Consider the following 21,968-nt stretch of genomic DNA (forward strand, 5'->3'; position numbering starts at 1 on the left):
GTGTGTTAAATGAGTAAAAAAGTAAAGTATCGAGTTAGCATTACAGACTGTAATATTGCAATAAAAATACAAACTGTAAAATTATAATCAAATTTTACAGCGTGTGATATTCGGGTCATAATCAGCTCTCGTGCAATAGCTACTGGTCTCCCTGCTTGAGTGATGTCATTTATCCTGTGATATAAATATGAGACAAAAACTCATACCTGGCATTTTTCCACAAACATGTTGAATTTCCGCATAAATGCATTTATGGAGTTGTTACCCTGAATCATATTTGTTAACTATATGAAATATAAGATGACATACAGGTCTGGGGATGGAGTCAGTGCATTTACTGCATTCAAATATTTAATCACATAAGTTTTAAGAACTAATTAATGTGTTAAACTGACAGCCCTAATATTTAGTATATTAGTATAGTTAGAAATCAAACCCATCACACCTGAGAGAACTGAACCTAAGAGGGAATAAACTAGGAGACTCTGGAGTGAAAAACCTCAGTGATCTACTGATGAACCCACAATTCAAGCTGGAGAAACTAGAGTTAGTATCATTATACTGTACAGCAGTTACAGTATTATTAGTTTACTGTTCGGTTTATTTTAAGAGTTTTGTGTGTATTTGTGACTGTACACTCCTAAATTATTTTTACCTCGTTTTTGAGCATTCTGTCTTAATTTCATTGTGTTTGCTGGTGTATTAGTCAATGCATGGCATTTGCTGATGATGCATCATAGATCTGAGTCATTGTCTTTCTCTTTCTGTCTTCAGTCTGTGGAGATGCAGTATAACAGAGAAACAGTGTCTCATCCTGACATCAGCTCTGAAATCAAACCCATCACACCTGAGAGAACTGAACCTGAGCGGGAATAAACTAGGAGACTCTGGAGTGAAAAACCTCAGTGATCTACTGATGAACCCACAATTCAAGCTGGAGACACTAGAGTTAGTATCATTATACTGTACAGCAGTTACAGTCAGATTAATGTTGACTATTTACTTTCATAAACTCACCATGAAATTAAAGTTGACAGTTATTATTTTGGTAACGCTTTAGAATAGGTAACACCTATTAACTACGACTTTTCCCACAATAAATTCCTAATTTGCTGCTTATTAATAGTTAGTAAAGTAGTTGTTAGGTTTAGGTATTGGGTAGGATTAGGGATGTAGAATAAGGCATTATTATGTGCTTAATTAGTACTAATAAATGGGCAATATTCTAGTAATATACATGCTAATAAGTCATAGTTAATAGTTAATAGGTGTTACCTATTCTAAAGTGTTACCATTATTTTTAATGGAAGATTCTATTGATTAAATGATTTATCTGTGCACATAATGTATTTCTAATTTATGTGCCCTCCTGATCTTTCATCTATATAACTTTCCTTCTCCCTCATAACAACATCTCTTCTCTCCTCTGATGATGTTGTAAATCTTTTTTTCTTCTTCTTCTTCTTCTTCTTCTTCTTCTTCTTCTTCTTCTTCTTCTTCTTCTTCTGTTTTTGTTTATGGTCATATAATAAGGTTTTTGACAATGTTTTAATTATTACACTGTATAGTGGTGACCATACTCATAATGCATTTACTACATTTACATGAACTTGACTCTTGTCTGATTCATTGTTCTTTCTCTTTCTGTCTTCAGTCTGTATGATTGCAGTATTACAGAGAAACAGTGTCTCATCCTGATTTTAGCTCTGAAATCAAACCCATCACACCTGAGAGAACTGAACCTGAGCGAGAATAAACTAGGAGACTCTGGAGTGAAAAACCTCAGTGATCTACTGATGAACCCACAATTCAAGCTGGAGACAATAGAGTTAGTATCATTATATTGTACAGCAGTTACAGTATTATTAGTTTACTGTTCGGTTTATTTTAAGAGTTTTGTGTGTATTTGTGACTGTACACTCCTAAATTATTTTTACCTTGTTTTTGAGCATTCTGTCTTAAATGCATTGTGTTCACTCTACCTAATATATTTAAAATTGAAATGTATTTCATTTATTTGTGTTAAAACTGCATTGATTTTTTTTTTTTTAACTAACTGAGCAGAGGGTTTGTAGTTCCCAGCATGATTGTAAATTTATGGAAGAAGCCTTATTTTATGTGTTTTTCTGTAATGGGAAATACTGTTTAGTTACTGGACAGTTTCTGTACATTCATTGAATTTTGTAGTTCCTATTATGCAGAAGTGTTGCATTTGTGCTTAGACTGTGGCACTTGTGTAATCTATTCAAATGTCAGTACGGACACCATTTCCCCCCATATTTGTTCATTTTTGTGTATAATTATGAGTGAAACTTCTTGTTTAAAAGTAACAATAATTATAATAATTAGACCTCAGTAAATAAATAAATAATAATTTGTTTCCGCACAAGATTTTGCTTGACAAATGCACTAAGGTTGAGCTAACCCAAACTAGTGTAAATTAATTTAATGTAAACCAGCTTAATTGTATTGACCCAACTAAGCAATTTTAATTTGAATGAAAAGTTAAATTGTAAAAATCTTTAGTAAAATAAGCGTAATTAATTATTTTTAAACTGTACAGCATTTACAAACTTTACATTGACTTATTCATAGTCTTTTTTCTTTCTGTCTTCAGACTGGATAGATGCAGTATTACAGAGAAACAGTGTCTCATCCTGACTTCAGCTCTGAAATCAAACCCATCACACCTGACAGAACTGTACCTGAGCTGGAATAAACTAGGAGACTCTGGAGTGAAAAACCTCAGTGATCTACTGATGAACCCACAATTCAAGCTGGAGAAACTAGAGTTAGTATCATTATACTGTACAGCAGTTACAGTCAGATTAAAGTTTACTGTTTAGATTAAAATCACTGGGCTCTTGTCAGATCATTTGTAGCGCTGCATGAAATGCAGTTTCTGGCATTTCTCCATCTGAAGAAAGTTTCAGACATACTGTTTTATATGTATCTGTAAAAAACACTTAACTTCAACAGTTTAAACCAAAACACTTTATACTCAATATCTCATGATGAGTGGGTTCATGGGTTCACATTATATTTGTGTCAAATTCTTCACCTTAATGATTTGTTTGTAAGATGATCTTCTCTTCCTCTGTTTGTCTCTTTTTAGCCTAAAAGACTGTGGCATTACAGATGTTTCTTCTTTAACTCAGTCTTTGACAAACACAAAAGCACTGCAGTTTCTAAAAGAGCTTGATCTGAGAAACAATATGATTGGAGACTCAAAGCAGCGGCTCATTGATGTGCTACGAGACTCAAACTGTAAACTGAGGTGAGTAAACTTCACTTTGTGATATTAAAGAGATCTTCAATTACCTCTGATATGTGGACAAATATTAACTATCAGATATTTGTGAAAGGAGATGATCAAATGATCATCAGCTTTATTTCAAAGGGTTTGTGTCCGAATGAAATGTGAAGTTGATCAAAATGTTGAACACAAAGGAGGAAAGAGAACAAAAGCAGACTGTCAGAGCTTTCTCCAACAACAGCTGTTTTATTAATGCCATCAGTAATAGTGAATCATTCCAGTTTGAAATAGATTTGGTCAGATTGGAGGAAAACGCTGGTAAAATCAGTGCAGATTCCAGCTTCAGCTCACAGCCGTCCAGCATCACATGATCAATGTCTCTGTCTCTTGTGTGTTTTTACTTTGACAAGCAACACGTCACATTACTTTACACTTACTTTACTTTCACTTATTTACTGAGACCAATACAAATGTTGAAACTAGAGGAAAAACAGCTTTAACTAGTGGAACATTTAACTGAAAGGTTTTAGTTTTGAGGCAAAATCACATTAGTATTTGTTCTTGTGGTTTATTATATTTGGCGTTCACTCATTAGTGTGTGTTTCTCTTTATAGTGTCTCAACAGGAGTCACACAAACAGACAAACATATGAATGGAAATCATGTTCAAATGTATTTAAAACACAAATATTGTTTTAGAAATATCTATGCATGATCATGTAAATGTAACTTTAATTTTAAAAGAAACTGTAACCGAAGTAGTAACTGATAAGCAGTTTGTTCCACTGAACACTAATTTTTCTCTCTTTTGTTCGACCTTACAGAGTACATTAAAATCCATTGTCAGGAGTCCCTCATAGAATTGATTCAGAAAAAGATGATAAATACTGTCTATCATAGTTTTTCGATCATGATGAAAGGAGCAGTAAACATAAGGAGAGGATCCACAGAAGAGCTTCACTACTGTGTCTATGAGGAGAAAGAAATGTGTGATAAATGTGTGAATGTGATCCATACAGGTGAAGAGACTCAGACTTTACAATCAAATAATGCAGTATGTGTGTTAGAAACATGTGATACTGAATGATTCATGTTGATTTAGTATTCAAGCAAATGATCATTTTGTTTAATTTAAAGATGTAACAGAGGAGAAAGAAGCTCAGATGAGTCTGTCTGGCTATTCAGTTTATTAATAGTTGTATTAAACTCATTCATAATTATTCAAATGTTTGTAATCAAAAAGTGATTGTCAAGTGCAGCACTTAAATGTATCAAAAGATATAAAACAAGTCTACAGTCTGTAATTTCTATCTTAAAACACATTATATCTTATTTTGTACACACTGTAATTCCATTTCATTTTATATTAGGTTAGTTATGTGTGTGTCTGTTGTTAATGTCCAGATGTCCAGTATATTGAATGAGTCTCTTCTTTATCAGTTCAGACCAACTAAACATGTTCACCAGTTTACAGCATTTGTGTTTTTCACTCTCCTCTAAATAGCCAAATACATTAATTCATATCTGCATGTAAATAAAATTATACATAAAGTTAAAACAATTTGTTTTTGTTTTTTGAGTATTATTTTTGGCCTGTTTTAAGTATTGAAGCTACATAAACGGATTCTCCTTCTTACAGGATTTTAGACATTAAACATAAAACTGTGAGTAATCTTTAAAATAGTTTGAGAAGAAACTGTGCTGCTCTGTCTAATATATAACGTCTAGGTTACGAAGGTAACCCACGTTCCCTGAAGGAGGGAACGGAGACGTTACATGGGATCTCGCCTGAGAGACCGATCATCTCTGAGCCTTATATAAAAAGGCCAATTGCAAATTGGCGAGTGGACGTGCGCGTCGGCCACTCCCCCGTACATACGGGTATATAAGATGGCGGCGTGCATCACTCAAACAGGTTTTCGCTGAAGAGCCGTCAAGCCGGCGTCAGCGCGACGCCAGGGGCGTGGCAGGGGAATGTAACGTCTCCGTTCCCTCCTTCAGGGAACGTGGGTTACCTTCGTAACCTAGACGTTCCCCTTCAGTCGAATCACTTCGACGTTACATGGGAACTAGCCCTATGGAAAAGGCCACGACCCTGACGCCGCGTTACGCAACAACTTCACGTGCTATCAAGTATACGTGCCGACAGGCGAAGTGTAACGTAACCTTCCCAACGCCCTGAGGCCCAATAAGGGGGCCCTTCCAGGGATGCCAGTTGTACTGAAGCATGGGTTGGGGGGGCGGAGCACATGAAATCTTTACATGTGGAAATGAGAATAATTCAATATATCCATAAAGGTTTTTAGGGATACACGAGGGAAACAACGGTCTCCTCCGCTGGAATAATAAAAAACTAAGCCACAACCTGCGGGGTGAAGGAGACCCAGGCAGGATCACAGTGCAGGGCTACTCCGCGCCTAGCCCTGACTGCGGGGCAGGAGGACCCAGGGTTCGCCGGAGGGAACATTCTGGGAAATAGCGCACGGATCCATGTGGGAATGGCGCCGCAAGCCGACACCAGCCGGTCTTCCCGCTCACCTGTGAGTCCTTATATTAGGACACGGGAGAACGGCCTCTACGCAAGGTTGTAGAACCAAGCGAAGGTGGGGTGTCGCCCAGCCCGCAGCTTCCGGTTGTTACATCTGCTGGTGAGGTGCCATGAACCAAGGATCACGGCTGTCCCTGAGTATAACAGGGAGAAGGCATCTACCACCCAGTTAGCCAACCTCAGTTCGGGGAGCATTCCCTTTCTGCTGAATCCCGAGGCAGATGAAGCTGCTGGTGCGGCTGAAGTGCCGAGTGATTCAAGTTTCACATATTTAACGACACAACATCGCAAGGCTGGGTCTGCCTCCTCCGGGGCAGAGCTTGCAGGTTCACCACCTGATCGCGGAAAGGCGTGGTGGGAACCTTGGGCACCGGGCCGGGGTCTCGACGGTAACGTGGAAGACGCCGGGCCCGAATTTCTCGACACACTTTGCTGGCAGAGACGCATGTAGGCCCTCTTAATGGGAGCCAGGGCAGTCAGGAGCGCTGTCTTAATGACAGGAATTTTAGCTCGACTGAGGCCAGTGGCTCCGATGGAGCGACCCGCGGCCCTGAAAGGCGACGGGGAGGTCCAAGAGGTATGAGGTGCGTGCTAAGCACCTCCGAGGAACCTGAGCTTGTCGGTACCCCACCCTCTTAAAGGAAGCCAGGGCAGTCAGGAGTGCTGTCTTAATGACAGGAATTCTAACTCGACTGAGGCCCACGGCTCCTAAGGAGCAACCCGTGGCCCTGAAAGGCGACGGGGGGTCCCAGAGGGTATGAGGTATTTCTTGACAGAGAAAACTTGTAGGTCTCCTACCCTCTTGACGGAAGCCAGGGCAGTCAGGAGCGCTGTCTTAATGACAGGAATGCTAGCTCGACTGAGGCCCATGGTTCAATAGGAGCGTCCCACGGCTCTGAAGGCGACGGGATGGTCCCAAGAGGGTATGGGGTGCGTTATGGGCACCTCTGTGAAACCTCACGACCAGAGAATGCTTACCTACTTTGCTCCATCTACTGCAGCGGTTCCCAACCAGGGGGTCGCGACCCACTAGGGGGCCTCAGTGATCCTCCAGGGGGGCCGCGAGATATCTTAAAATTAATGTAAATATTATCCTATAATTGTTTAATTTCATTATTAATGCGCTAAATGAGAATAATAAAAGCACAGCCTCTCTCGTGTTCTGTGATTGATTGCTTCAGACTCGGCGCAGCAAGCCTCATCGCACTGTTAAATACAGACTGAATGGCGGCTCAAAACTTCCAAATGCTGTACGCAAACTAATGTTACATCTCTCGGCTGCACGCATGAAGCAAACCGTCGTAAAGGTAAAAGGTAAAAACGATTAGTGTCATAATAACGAACTTGCGCATGCCTAATGTCTCGTGTAAATCAGAGTCGTGCATGAGACACGCATAAGTCTGCTATTGATTCACAAACTATGCGCGCTCTCGGGGCTCTGATCCCTATCGTATTTTTGCTTGAAATTACAAACATTTGCCTAGTTGTCCAAATTAATGTGAGTGTTTTATAATAGATGCTCACCCATAGAAGAGGAGTAAGGCTCGGTGTTTATGAGTATCAGGCGCGCACTGACAGAGTTCACTGATCCCGTCTTCGTCGAACCTTCACATCGATGTGTTTCAACAGATTTAGAATGTATTTGCTGTAGTTTGAATTCGTGTATTATTTTTTTAATGGATACAAACAGTAGCTATTCAGTCAGTCAAGTTCAAAGGGATAGGTTTAGTGGTCTTTTGGTATCTCCCTGTTGTAGAGCAGGTTCACTTATTTAAGAAAAAGTACTCTTAAGTTGTAAAGAATGTCTGAAGTAAAATAATTTTAAAAGTTAGAATTGAGCAGAGGTTTTCTTTAAAGATTATAAGGTATATTTGAAGTTTTAATTTAAATTTTATTTGAATTTTGAGTTTTTTTTATAACATGCAGTAGAAGAATAATTAAGGCAAAAAAAATGTTTTGGTTAATAAAAAAGTTTAAAAATAAATTATTTTTTCTTTACTGTGGAAGTACAGTATAAGATGACATGTCAGGCATAGGGGGGCCTTGCAAAATTGGCCGGAGAAGGAGGGGGGCCCCGGAGTAAAAAAGGTTGGGAACCCCTGATCTACTGCATGTGATATGTGGCGAAGCCGCGGCATATACTTGGAGTGTCGAGGGGACAGCCTGCGCTCAAACTCTCCTGCAGGAAGGGAAGCATTACTGCAATCGTGTATCTCTGTGGGTCCTCTCTTTTTAGCGAGAGGAATGCCAGCAAATAGACCTCATCTCAGTGCGTAAGCCTGCCTGGTCAAGGGAGCTCAGTACCGAGTGATAGTTGTATCACGGCCTGTGAAGGCCGGAGAGGTCTGGGGTGTCAACCTTTCGTGCCCTACAGGAGGGACTGCCGTGAGGGAGAGTTTACTAAGACCTGAGTCCGGGTGGGCCATCCTTGTAGCGCAACCAACAGACTACTCCTCGTCCTCCCTGGACTTGCACAGTGTCTGTGCAAGGAGGCTCGCTGGGGAAGGGCGTACTTGGGCCACGGAGGTCAGCTGTGTGCCGGCGTTACTCTGAAAGAGGCAGCTGGCAATGAGAGGAATCGGAAGACGAGCGGATGTGGCTGGCCTACCGATATACTCCAATTAGCTGCGTCACGGGGTGGAGTCGCCATCCTGCAGGTGGGTGGACTGCCGTGAGAGCCGATAGACTGCACGGTTGAGTTTTCCTGCTTCAAGAGAATGGCAAGTAGCAAAATCTGCCACATTGGACTCCATGGGAGCAGATGGGGAAGTTGTAAGCCTCCATCGTACATGGCAACCCAACCCGAGGTAAGCCACGGGCTGGCTTGTTGGCCATACTGCGGGAAAACGCCAGTCCGGAGTGAGCCGAGATGCCATGCCCATCATGGGACTCGATCGTGCTGAAGCGGTCTCACATAAAACAAGCTTAGCGGCTCTTAGCGGCTAGAGCTGTCATGTGCCCCAGGAGCCTCTGATTTTGAGAGGGACCGCTGTATTGGGTCTGATTAACTCAGGGACTACAGCACTGACTGCGCGCTCTATTTGTAGTAAGGCGGGCTGTCTTGTCGGACCGAGTCGGCTGCCTGACCGAGGAAACGAATCCCCTTGGCTGGCCTGAAGGACCAGATGGTGGGGGTGCCGAAGCACCAGGTCCCTATGCTCGCACAACGGAACTCACGAGTGGGCTATACAAAGCACCAGCCGAAGAGACGGTTGATGATGCGAACTCCTGTCTGCCGAAGAGGGGACAGGGGAGCTCCCATGGCCTGAAAAAAGGCAGGAAGGAGGGGGACTTGCCAAATGGAAGCACCTCACGCTGAAGAGCTCGACCCCCGGAGCAGACCGCCGAGGGGGTGTGCGTCGGGGGGAAATCGAGACGCGACAGCGGGTGCTCTTCAGGCAGATGGCTGCAACCCAGCCCTGAAGACGGAAACATACCTGTATGTGCTTCGTCGTGAGCGAGTGTGCCGACAGCCTGAAAGGGATCGGAACAGAGCTCCATCCAGGGCGGATATTAACCCACCACACTTAACTGGACACGTGAAGTCGGGACTGAGAGATCCCGACCTCGTCCCGGGGGAGGGACAGGCTGGATCGCGTCCTTCGCCAGTAGGAACGCGACCTCTGCAGGCAGAACAGAGGCACGCCTGCCCAAATAAGAATGTAAGGGGTACCTCTGAGTCTGGGCGGACGCCTGGGCCGGGCCGTACCGTACCGTCCGTATCAACCAGCGTAGCGGTATCAAGGGAACGTTGACCGACGTGACCGTGGTGGGGCAGCCTAGGGGGAGACAGGGAAGGGGACAGAACCCAGAAGGATGAGCGTCCTGGGGAAGTGTCTAACTGCACTAAGCAGTGCTTACCTTCTTCCCTGGATCCCGCGCTGGCGAAGACCAGCCGCGAGTCTGGTTCCGAGGAGTGTAAGTGCTGCTCAGGAAGGAAACTCGAGGCCGAAGCCAGAGGTGAGAAATTTGCTCTTTTTGAGCCGTTGGCCGACGGCAGCATTGAAGCACACAGTGGCTCCCGGCCCTCCACCGGGAGCGGGGAGCGTAGATGTTAGCATCCCCTAAGGAGCAGTCTCAATCACCTCTGGAGGCCCGCGTCAGGGACGTTTCGCAGTTTTCTTGCGAGTGTTTCGGGCCGGTCCCTGTGCCGCGGGCGGCGCCACTCTCCTGCGGCTGGCTCTGCGCTTGCGGGCCCTTCTCGCCGACCTGGCGTCGTGGGCCTCCGCAGGGGGGCGAGCCGTAGATGTTGCGGCCGCAGGGGGGCGCCCTCGGCGACGTGCAGGCGGAGGCGGTGCCTCCGGCGGCGGGATGGAAGCATCGCGGCGGGGCAGGATGTGAAACGCCTCCGTCTGTCTCTGGGCTGCCGCGAACTGTTGGTAAAGTCCTCGACAGAGTCGCCGAATAGGCCCCTCTGGGAGATGGGAGCGTCGAGAAAGCGTGCTTTGTCGGCATCTGCCATCTGGGCCAGAGAGAGCCACAGGTGTCGCCCCTGGACCACAGCCGTGGACATCACCTGACCAAGGGCAGAGCTGGGCAGGGGGCGAGATGAAAAGGGCGCCCGCCAGGTCTTAACCAGCTCCTCGTGCACCTCCGGGAAGAATGGCACCGGGGGAGGGCGAGGCGATGCCGCCGGAGCCGTCCCCAGGAACCAGTCGCCCAGCCGAGAAGGATCGGCCGACGCCGATGGAGTAACCTCCAGGCCGATCCCCCTGGCGGCTCGGAGGAGCATAGCCGAGAGCTCGGAGTCTGCCTCCGACGGGGCAGCAACCGCGGAGGGGCGCCGCGCCGCCGGAAGAGCGTCCTCACTCCCTGGCTCTCCCTCTGACGCAGCGTCAGACATCTCTTCCTCCTGTGGAGCGCCAAAGGAGACGCCCAGCCCGGCTGGCGGGGAGGCGTACTGCTTTGGCATCTCGACGGGGGTATGCTGGCGGGCGGAAGACCGCAGGGCTTTTGGAGCCGGCGGAACGTTCGGCACCGTGACTCGAAATTCCCCCTCGTGCCTCGCCACAGCGGCAGAAAAATTCCGCAGGCCGTGGGGCGCGAAGGGGGGCCTGCCCGCGAGCGAGCGGTGAGTCCTCAGCATTCCCATGGTCATGCTTTCGCAATGAATGCATGAACCATCCGTGAAAGCTGCCTCAGCATGTTCGATGCCCAGACATGTGAAGCAGCTTTCATGTCCGTCCAGTGAGGTAAGGAAACTGCCACACCCAGAAGCGCACGGCCGGAAAGCCATTCTGAAAAGAACGTCTTTACACAGCCGTGAGAAATTGCTCTTTTAGTCCCGGTCTGCCCAGGGAGGAAACCGCGGCACCACTGTGCACTCAATGGGGCTTGCTCGCTGGAAAGCAGGAGGCTTTTATGGCCTTGAAAACGGCCGCCCGCGGGACCCCGCTGGCGGCGCCGAGAAATTCACTCTTTCAGTAAAGCTTTGTTTCTTATTCGATCGGCGCACGCCAGCAGAGAAGAACAGCAGCAGCAGGAACGTGAAGTCTTTCTCTTTGAAGATTCTTCTTCTGGAGAAGGGAAGGCTTGAGCATGAAGGCTCTGAAAGCGAAAGTCTGTTTGAGTGATGCGCGCCGCCATCTTATATACCCGTATGTACGGGGGAGTGGCCGACGCGCACGTCCACTCGCCAATTTGCAATTGGCCTTTTTATATAAGGCTCAGAGATGATCGGTCTCTCAGGCGAGATCCCATGTAACGTCGAAGTGATTCGACTTAAGGGGAACTCAGAAATCTTCCTATTATATGTATTTAAAGAGACAGTTTACCCAAAAAGAGTAAATTATGTCTTCATTTACTCTCATTCATGTTGTTCCAAACACAAAAACACTAGAGAAAATATTTTGTGAAATGTATCAGTGTCTCTGATCGGCTGCTAACATTCTTCAAAACATACGTTCCACAGACGATTGAAAGTAAACAAGAAACATACATGTTTAAACGAACTGTCCCTTTAAGACATTTAGCACTTTAATCTTTGCAACTTTAAAGCAAAATCAAACCATATAAATTAAATCATAAATTATATTATATAAGTTGAAAGTCGGAATCATTGTTTTTGGTAAGTACTGATTTGGACGGATTTACTGAAGGTTTAAAATCTCATGTCCGCTGCAATCTTGACCAGGTCTCTCTGTTAAAAGAGATTGTAATATCTCTTTAGGATTCTCCTACAGCGCAACAGGGCAAATGATTATAGTTACGCTTTACTCTTTTATTCAGAACTTCATTATTTTCAAAAAGTGCTCCCATTAAATGACATCAAACATTTTATAATCAGTCTTTTATATCTATCAGTCATCAAAATATAACATACAACTCCAAATACGCACATGTTGTAACATTCTCATGTTTATTGGGCTTGTTATTTCATGAAACATGATCAGATCATGGAAAATGGCATATCATAATTTACAGCAGATTCTCATGATTGAAATGTGTGTAAATAATACCTAGACCCATGAATTTAAGAAATCAGCTGGAATGCTCTATTGAACACTTGGCAAGCAGAATGTAAAACCTAGAGAATTTCTGAATATTTTATCTTTTTACATAACTTTTTTTTTTCTTCTAATAATAGTATCATTCAGGTTTGGAATGCATCCAACCTTTTTGATCAACTCCTTACCAGTGTTGCCTAGTTCCTCTAAACCTTTTCTCTCTCTCTCTTTTCTGTGGTTTTGAGCTTAATTTTGTTATTTGCAGATAAATAGATTTTTTTTTTTCATAATTTATGAAAAATGTTTTTTTTGCCATGCATTCTAATATGTCAGAGTCATTTGAAATGTCTTATCAAATACAATAAAATACATATAATTGTTTGGAGCTTTGATTTGATTACTTCAAATTTAAAACCACAGTTTCAACTTTAAAGAGCTAAAAGAAGGGCTACCTTGGTTCCATATGCTGTAACTTTTGAATACTTCATGATATCACCACAAAATTGAACTCACATACAGCACAAATGTTGGGGAACATGACCAAAAAGATTGAATGTCAAGTAAGAATGATATAAAATATTTCTCTTGGCGTGTTTCATTTGTTTCTCAACACGAGCATATTCAAACACAAATATTTTTTCCCCTTAAATATATAGAAAAAAAAGTTATATAAAACGAAACCTACCTTGTAACTGTCCTTGCTATGGTCTTGGAGTTATGAGTCATTATTTTTGTGTATGGCACATTCATTCACGTAGTCAAGAGCTAAACAAAAAGACCCCTTTTGGTACAAAATACTGAAACTTTTGGATATATTATGCTATCACCAAAACACCTAAGAGTCTGGGAAACATTATCAAAAAAGTTTTTTCCTCTTTCCTTATTTCTGTCTGACAGATATGAAAAAAATTCTCTTGAGCACTCAAATCTTTCTTACAGTTTTATCAGTGATTTCTCAGCTGAAGAATGTCTAAAATAGTTTTTTTTTCCCCTTTTAAAAGTACAGAAAGTTTTTTTTTTTATCAAAGACTACTTGCTACAGTCTTCATGTTATGAGTCATTATTTTTGTGTGTGTCACTCAAAAAAAAAAAAAAAGCACTGAGTGAGGCAAAAATGGCCTCAGGGCTTAAAGGGTTAATATAAACACAAACTTAACTCCAAACCTGCAACTGGTTTCTAAACAAATGCATTCTTTTCTCTTTTTAGTTTTTTTTTTTTTCCGTTCACATGATCATGCTCTCTGTAATGGCTGCCTATTAAGTTCTGTTTCAGTTACAAATACTACTTTTAAGGCTCTTAATGGTTTAGCTCCTGCATACCTAACTAGTCTCTTACCACGCTACAATCCATCATGCTCCCTAAGGTCATTAAACACTGGACTTTTGGTACCTAGGATAGCAAAGTCCACTAAAGGAGGAGGTAAAGCTTTTTTACATTTGGCTCCAAAACTCTGTAATACTCTGAACAGCAGCTATGCTAATTGTCTCTATTTGCTGCTCTGTTTGGAATCCAGAGGTAAATAGGAATTCCGATAGTCATCCTGAAGGGAGAAAATGCAATGGCAGAAAGAAAGGAAAAGCCCACGTTTGTTTGTGCTTCACACTCCTGTCCATTTGGTGGCAGCAATGAACTAAAGCTGTTTGACAAACGCCGGCAAACATTAGAAGAAGAATCCAGGTGTCCTGCATTATTTGCCTTTTTTTGTTTGTTCATATTATAGCTACAATTATCTCTGGTACCTTTGTAGATTTGATAGCTTTGTTTGCTGCTGCGACTTAAAGACCTGCTGCTGCTCATCTCATTGCCTCACAACTGTTTGTATAACGTTATATAACTCGTAATTTAAGACTGCGCTTATGAGGATACCCGCCAAAACAGCATTACATATTTTTATATCTCCCTGCTCGCTCTGTGAGCGGTCTTTTTTTCTCCAAGCTTGGGTTCTGGATTTTCCACCCTGTTAGGTTTATAGATCTAACATAACAGTTTGGAATTTTTGGAGCAAAGTTAGCCGTAGCTCTTTCAGTGATTAACCTTTAGCTTTTAAAACATTTAAAAAAAAAAACTTAAAAAAAAAGGTAGGAGTGAGAGTTGACACAGTTTATACTGTACAGTTGAATTCAAGTTGGAAAAATGAACAATATTACTTTCTGAAAATGGTCTCAATGTGCATTTTGGAAGGCGAGAAAGCATACTAACAGAGTGGAAGGTGACTTTAGACACACTGTAAATTACTAAAATTGTAAAAAAAAAAAAAAAAGTTTCATATGATTTTTATGTATGATCACATGCCTATTCTATAACATTATTTAAAAGTATTTTGAAGTTTTTATCATTTCATGGTTTTTCTTTCTTGTTGATTACTTTGCACTGAAGACATGAAATGCCTGTATCAATAAAAAGGTTTGTAAAATACAAAATAGTATTGTTTTATGTTTATTATCTCTATTTAAGACCTAAATAAAAAAGAATGAGTAAGTAAATCATACACTGCAAAAAAAATGCTTTTCTTACTTTGAATCTTTGTCTTGTTTCCGAATATCTTAAAATTCTTAAATCAACATTTTTTTAAGAGAAGTAAAAATTGTCGTTTTCAGGAAAAAAAAAAAAAAAGAAAAAGTGAAAATTTGTGTTTGCTCATTTGCCAGTGGGGTAAGTAAAACAATCTTATTTTCAGTTTGAAATGAGAATATTTTGCTTACCCCACTGGCAGATTATTTAGCTTGTTTTAAGCAAAAATTTACTTAATTTTGATGTGTTCTTTCTGAAAACAAGACAATAACAGAATTGTTAGGTTATGATCGCTCTAAAACGGAATGAAATAAAATGATTGGCAAAACAGATTTGGCAAATCCTCCACTGTGTTTTTTTAGTTTGAGCTCTTGTTGATGTCTGTATGGCAAAAATGCACAGTAAATGTGTTATTGCAGTTAATATCAAACAGACGGTGAACACTGTTAACTGCAATTATTATATGTTGCGATTAAACTTGTAATGTAAATGTTGGTAGTTTTGTGTGCTGTTTAGGGGTTGTCATCATTTGAGGTTCTCTGGGTGCTCGGCCATCTCAGATCTTCGTAAGGATTGGATCCAGACTGAAGTTTCTGTAATTCCTATTTAGCTCGGGATGCCAATCCTGTGGCAGAAACAAATAGAGACAATTAGTGTAGGATTTGTTGCTGTTCTGTGACTTATATCCTACTTCTCAGTTACTGCTTTATTGGGTAATAATTCTGATTCCTCAATCAGTTTTAGGTTTTAGGAATGTAACCAATCTCCATTTACCTTAGCAAACACGGTCACAAAAACAAAATCTCTTGCAATTATATGAAAGTGATGAACGTGGCTGTTTGTGACGATTAAAGAGATTATGGTCAATTTAAGGTAAATCTGCAGTTTTAGAGAGATTGAATCATTTAAAAATAAATGTGTATTCTAGAAGAATTCTAGAACTTGGAACACTTGAATGCTGTAGTTTTATGGAGAATGATCTGAGATATAGTTTATAGATTAATGTTTCCATCCCATACTTAGGTCCAGATATTATTATTATTATTTCCCTTTTTAACCAGGAGAATCCCACTGAGATATTACAATCTCTTTTCTAACATAGAGACCTGGTCAAGATGGCAGTGCACATGAGATTTTAAACCTTCAGTACAATCCAAATCAGTGCTTACCAAATTTCATCTTTAGAATATTGTATTGTCATGAACTGTGTCTCTGTCAAAATACTTTCTCTGCTCAGAAATAAATTTGATTTAATTAATAAAAAGTGCAGGAACCAATCAGTCTTTGTTAATATTTCTTCTCATTTGTGTGGAACATTTTTGGAATGTTCTTAGTCATTACTGTACAGCAAATCAAACTAAAGTAATTTAAAATAAAATATCTTGTGAAAGACACTATTTATTTTGGAATAGAATGTCGCCATTTCTAAGTGTTACATTACAATACAGTCTAATCTTAAATATGTCGTCAGTTTTACTTCATTAAAATGAATATGACTTTTACAAGCGAAAAATATATATTATATCGATGTGTTTTTGTTGTTAGGAAACTATTACATTCATTAGACTAAATGGAGTAACTCATAACTGTGAAATGTCTCTAGAATAATTGTCATGACTCTGGGCTGTGTGTTTTCTCTTCCCCACCAGAGGTCACTGTCTCCCTTCCTCCCGCACCCCACTCCACTAATTGTGCGCACATGTCACTCGTTGCACCCACAGCTGTTCCATTTACCATGCACTATATTAGTCTCGCCTTCCCACCACTCGTCCTGGTTGCGTTGTCTTCTGTGTGGTTTGTTTTCCGTCATTCTCGTTCCTGAAGTTTGTTCTTGCTCTTGCCTTGCTAGTGTTTTGTGGTGCTGTGTTGGCCTTTTGTTTGTTTATTTGTGTTTATTTCATTAAATCTCTACTTACCTGCATTTGGACCCAGACCTCCTCTGTGCTATCGTGACAATAATCTAATTCCTTTGCCAAATCTTCTAATGTATCCACTGAATGATCATGTATGTATTAAATTATAAAAGTTGGATCTTTTTTAAACTTAAATTACATAAAAAAACAGTGTTATAAATGTTGAATAACAGTACAGAAAGCCATCAGTTATAAATTCATCAGTCAGTCTAATATTTCCTTAAATGATTAAACAAACTACAGGTAATTTGTTTGTTTTTAAGTCACTGCTGAGCCCAGTCTCCTGAAAATGCGTATCAATACCACACTTTTTTTTTTCGTTAGAAAGATCTGTTGATTTAGCCAATTTTGTTCCATTATAGGCCAACAGAGACCGTTTAAAAATGTAGTTCCTCATGTTGTTGGTTTTTTGCAGTTCAGCACAGAAATCTACTGTTAATGCCTGCCTGAAAACAAAAAGCAATGTATATTTTATGTTTCTTAGCTTTGTATTTATTTGTGCTACTGCTTGTTGTTTGCTTTTGTACATTTTTGACAGTAGCCCTTTTTTCCTCTGTACATAGCACATACTGAACCCTACCGAAGCTGGGCTCTAAAAACAATGAAGGAAACCAACATGTAAGTAGCTAGAACCATTACACCTCTAGCACATATATAAATATTTTTTTGCACATTATTTTTCCTTAAGCTCGAAGCTGAAGTCACAGTATAAAGATCAAGATGCAAAAAGATAGGGCTGCACGAATAATCAAAATAAATCTGAAGTCGTGATGTGGCTGACATAAATATTTCTGCATGACAAACTATCTCCTTCATTCTGCCATCAGCTCACCACAACCCCTGTGTGCACCAGCTGTGGAAATTACGGGCCAAACTTTGGGTGAGGAACATCCACTTTCCACCATTCCTACATGCAAACAATTGTTTAGCTGTCTATGTTTGAAATTTTATTTTCAAGCTTGTTTTAATAATCATATAATGTTTCAGATTATTTGGATAAATTGTCACATTTTATGTTCTTTATTTATTGAAAAGGCAAGTTATTCCACATCATTCCCAGTCTTCTTCATTGAATGCAAATTGAAGAACAAATTGTTTGAAATGTAAGATATGCAATGCACCATGAAAAAGTAAATTCAAAATGATAAAACATTAATGTTTGTCCAGAGTTGTAAAGCAGAGGCTAGTTTAAGCCAATTCATTATTAAAATAATAAAAGAAAAACAAAACCACAAACTGAAAAAGAAACGTTCTCTACACACAACAGTTTACAATGGCATTTTTGAAAGCTGTCTGTAAGAACAAGTAATTGAAGTCAAAAAGTATTATATTTGTGATTATTACCTGTGATTATAGCAATGGTGAGTAAAGTATTGTCAAACATGGCGACATCCATAGAGCTAAAAGTTTTCTGACAAATGAACACAACAGTCGAGGCATGACTTCATCTGTTAAATCTGAACCAGCAGCAGCTTTTATAACTGGAGTAGATAGGAGTCACACAGAGCACAAATCTTGAAAAGAGCAGATAAAAACTAATATTGTTTGTGGTTTGCTCAGTTAGATGCTTCCACAGATGCGTGATGTGGACTTAAATCATGTTTCTTCAGTAGATGACTTCAATTTGATGGTTGAGTCCTTATTTAATGTTGGAAATAATTGAAGAGATTAAGAGTACAATCATTCAGAGTAAAATATACATTTTGCTAAAATATATATGTTTAATATTCTACATGTTGTATTTAAGAGAGCAGTAATTGTAAAAGGGGTATCCAGGTAATTGCCACAGTTGTCAGATGTAAAACATCTGCTATGTTCATTTACTATATTCAGATGAGTGAACACAGTGAACTGTGTAACATTTAGTCTGTGTTTTGTTTTATCATTTGAAATGATTTATGTTTTAGTTTTTTTATTTTATTTTAGAATGTGATGTTTATATTTTAAACCTCTTTTTTTTTTCTTTTTTTTTTTGGCAAGAAAGCCCAACAACGTCTTTACTTTCTGAGAAGGCTGAGGAAGGCCCAGCTTCCACCACCAATCCTGACCACCTTCTATAGAGGAACTATTGAGAGCACCCTGAGCAGCTGCATCACTGTCTGGTTTGGGAATTGCACCATATCAGGCCGCAAGACTCTACAGCGGATAGTGAGAACAGCTGAGAAGATCATCGGGGTCTCTCTTCCCTCTATCGAAGACATATACACAACACGCTGCATCCGCAAAGCCACCAGCATCGTGGCTGACCGGACACACCCATCACATTCACTCTTCACACTCCTGCCATCTGGAAAAAGGTACCGAAGCATTCGGGCACGCACATCCAGATTTTGTAACAGTTTCTATCCACAAGCCATCCGACTCCTTAACACAAGGGGACTGGACACACACACACACACACACACACACACACACACACACACACACACACACACACACACACACTCTCACACACACACACACACACACACACACACACACACACACAATTTACTCAGACGTACTAAGTAACGTCAGGACTGAACTGATTAACACACATGCACAATCATCTCAAAACTGTTCATACATACCTACCTGTATGCATATATTTGCACATTGCAAAACTACTGCAACGTATCACATTGTTTTGTTGTCTTCTAGCTCTTGTTGCACATTGCTCGTTTGCACACCTATAATAGCACATGCACTTTGTTGTCTATTTTATTATTTTTTTTTTTTTGTCAAATTTTTGTTGTGTTGTTGTGCTGTTAATTTATGTTGTTTTGCATGTATGTGGCACCTTGGTCCTGGAGGAACGTTGTTTCGTTTCACTGTGTACTGAACTGTATATGGTTGGAATGACAATAAAACCTACTTGAACTTGAACTTGAACTTGAAATGTGTAGCACAGCCTACAGAAATACATTCACTGTATTTGTTACATTGACTAAAGTTTTCACATTGTTAGGAGGGCAAAATTAGGCTTCATCAGTTTACAAATCCACAGAAATGGATACGCACAGATTGTGAATTTATGGGTTAGGATTCAAAAATCAAACATGGTTTACAAAATCTGAGCGCAAGGATTGGAAATTCATGGGTACACATTAATTAATCCGTGGACACAATTTATTAAACCGAGTGAACAGTTTAAGAATTCTCCTCCGTCAGATCTGAAATTAATGCAAGAAAGTAACCATAAAAATAATTGTGTTTTATGTTAAACATATTTTAGCAGACTAATGAAATAAATGCTGTTTGGACATTTGTATCTTGTATATGCCATAACAGTGACTGCATAGTTAAAGTCTGACGATAAGAATGAAATGAACTTTAACAGGCAGTTTATAGTTTGTTTACTGTTCTCTTAGCTTGATGTCACATCCAGAGACAGCGCGCGATAAATCCGACCCGACAGAAAATAGGAAAAATAGGATACAGGCTTATAGGTGCACCCACTGTGAGCTGACAAGGTGTCAGTATGCTCATCAGGAGATCATAAATGGTCAAATAAAAATGCTATTGTTACGTTTATTTTGGGGAAAAAGTTGAATATAGCCCCTTTAAGCTATTCAATAGTTCAAAAAAGACATACACAATGAGTGATTAAAACACAATAGGCAAGTGTGGTGGCTACATAAAAGATTGGAAGTTATGAAAAGAAATGATGAGTTGCTCCTAAGTTCTTTAGCACAATTTAGGTGTGTACATGAAAGGTAGTTTCCTGTGCCATACTGTGAATGTAAGGACGTGTTCTGTGAGGAACAAAAAGGTCAAAAGGGTGTAGAAGGAATTTCAGGCTCTGTCTTGAGTGGGGGAGCCCACTAACCAAAATCTCCAATGATTTTTCATATATGATATTCATGATGTGCATCTCTTTGACCATTAATCTTGATTATTTGCCCAAATTGACAATCTCCTTCCTTATCATTATCAAAAGGTGTTCTTTTGTGTTAATGTTGCAAATTGTTCAAAGCTCCTAGTTAGTGATTAGGTTTGCTTAAAGCAGATTTATGATGGGGCCTCTTGTGGAATTTGGGTCCGTAGAAGTGTTTTAAACTCTTATTGAATCTCCTGAATTGTCTGATTCACGTTGAGACGCTACATAGATGAGGGGAAAACAGGGGCTATTATCATGAAATTGGGGGGGGGGGGGGGTTGAGGGTTTAGCAGCTCTGATAATATTAATGAGCCTCAGACTGCACTAAAAATCTTAACAAGATCAGCTTGCTTAAAAAAAGTTTTTAGACCAATTGCCTTATTTTGGCAAAGTAAACTTAAAGGTAAACTATAAGTTAATTTAATAATCAAAACATTACGTCCAATGAGTTTCCACATTTTAGTATTTTTAGTAGTTTAGCATGAAACGCACTGAACATGAGTTTGAATTTCACAACCATTTATTTTTGTAAAAAAAAACTTGCTAGAAAACACAATACCACAATATAACTAGACTTGTAAAACATCTATGTTCATATAATACTCTTTACAGACTTTTTGACTAAACAGTATATATATATATATATATATACATGCAGTTTAAATTGGCAAATCATATGCAAAACTACATATTAAACAAAAATTAGGGTAATAGAGTTCCTGATGTAGACAGACAGAGATATGGAAAGCCCCAAAAGCAATCTTTCATGGCTTTTTTAGATGTAAATACAATTCTGAAATTGTTCATTTGTGATGAAAAAAGAATAACAATAAAAGTCTATTCCTTGAAGCAAATAAGAAAAGTAAAAGTCAATCAAATAAGAGCATTTCATCGACTAACAAAATAGCAAAGCATTCATTAAAAACAGGGAAGTAGCACCCAGTTGAAATGTTAAATTTCAGTACATTTGTGTTTTCTAATTTCACATTAGTGTTACATTCTCTTTAGCTTCCTGAAGAAGAAAGGTGTCTACATGTAAAAAATAAAATAAAATACTGTCCTTCATTAAAAGAGTGATGCAAACTTTGAAAAAGTGAAACTTTATTCGCTGTGAAAACTACAGAAGATGTTTTTTTCCCCGTCTCATGTTAGAGCTGATTAGGACAGATTTATACGGAATAGATTCTGTTTTCCTACTCATTATTGTGTCAGGTTTGTTGAGGATGTGGCATGAGTCCTGAAAGATGATCTACTTACTATGAATCCTTTTGGTATGCATGAGTAGATTAGGAAACTGAGTGAAACTCTTCCCACATTCAGTGCAGTGATACGGTTTCTCTCCAGTGTGGATCCTCTCATGTGCTTTCAGGGTTTCTGACCGACTGAATTTCTTGTCGCAGTGTGAACACTTGTAAGGTTTCTCTCCAGTGTGGAT

General features: G+C 40.2%; 3 protein-coding genes across 3 annotated transcripts in view; 2 read left to right on the forward strand and 1 right to left on the reverse strand.

The window, feature by feature from the left end:
• LOC141337866 (uncharacterized) overlaps positions 1-21,968 on the forward strand; it is a 287,141-nt gene that overhangs the window by 14,698 nt on the left and 250,475 nt on the right. The window lies entirely within an intron of this gene.
• On the forward strand, positions 461-21,767 carry LOC141338820 (ribonuclease inhibitor-like). The gene is made up of 7 exons (XM_073844437.1): positions 461-546; positions 775-948; positions 1,655-1,828; positions 2,618-2,791; positions 3,116-3,277; positions 18,687-18,971; positions 21,746-21,767. The coding sequence occupies exons 1-7, from the start codon at positions 515-517 to the stop codon at positions 21,765-21,767; spliced, it is 1,023 nt and encodes a 340-aa protein (XP_073700538.1). The 5' UTR covers positions 461-514.
• The window catches only part of LOC141338689 (uncharacterized), a 227,801-nt gene continuing 227,653 nt past the window's right edge, over positions 21,821-21,968 (reverse strand). Inside the window, 1 exon segment of the mRNA XM_073844299.1 lies at positions 21,821-21,967. Within this exon segment, the coding sequence (XP_073700400.1) occupies positions 21,899-21,967 (69 nt within the window). The 3' untranslated portion in view covers positions 21,821-21,898.

This window comes from Garra rufa, chromosome 7 (genome assembly GCF_049309525.1).
Source record: "Garra rufa chromosome 7, GarRuf1.0, whole genome shotgun sequence".
Lineage (NCBI taxonomy): Eukaryota > Metazoa > Chordata > Actinopteri > Cypriniformes > Cyprinidae > Garra > Garra rufa.

What these genes read in the sequence shown, in the direction of transcription:
- LOC141338820 (XM_073844437.1), top strand. Translation starts at nt 515, where the DNA reads ATGAACCCACAATTCAAGCTGGAGAAACTAGA. An exon ending in TTCAAGCTGGAGAAACTAGA is followed by an intron (nt 547 to 774) that starts GTTAGTATCATT and finishes TTCTGTCTTCAG; the next exon opens with TCTGTGGAGATGCAGTATAA. An exon ending in TTCAAGCTGGAGACAATAGA is followed by an intron (nt 1,829 to 2,617) that starts GTTAGTATCATT and finishes TTCTGTCTTCAG; the next exon opens with ACTGGATAGATGCAGTATTA.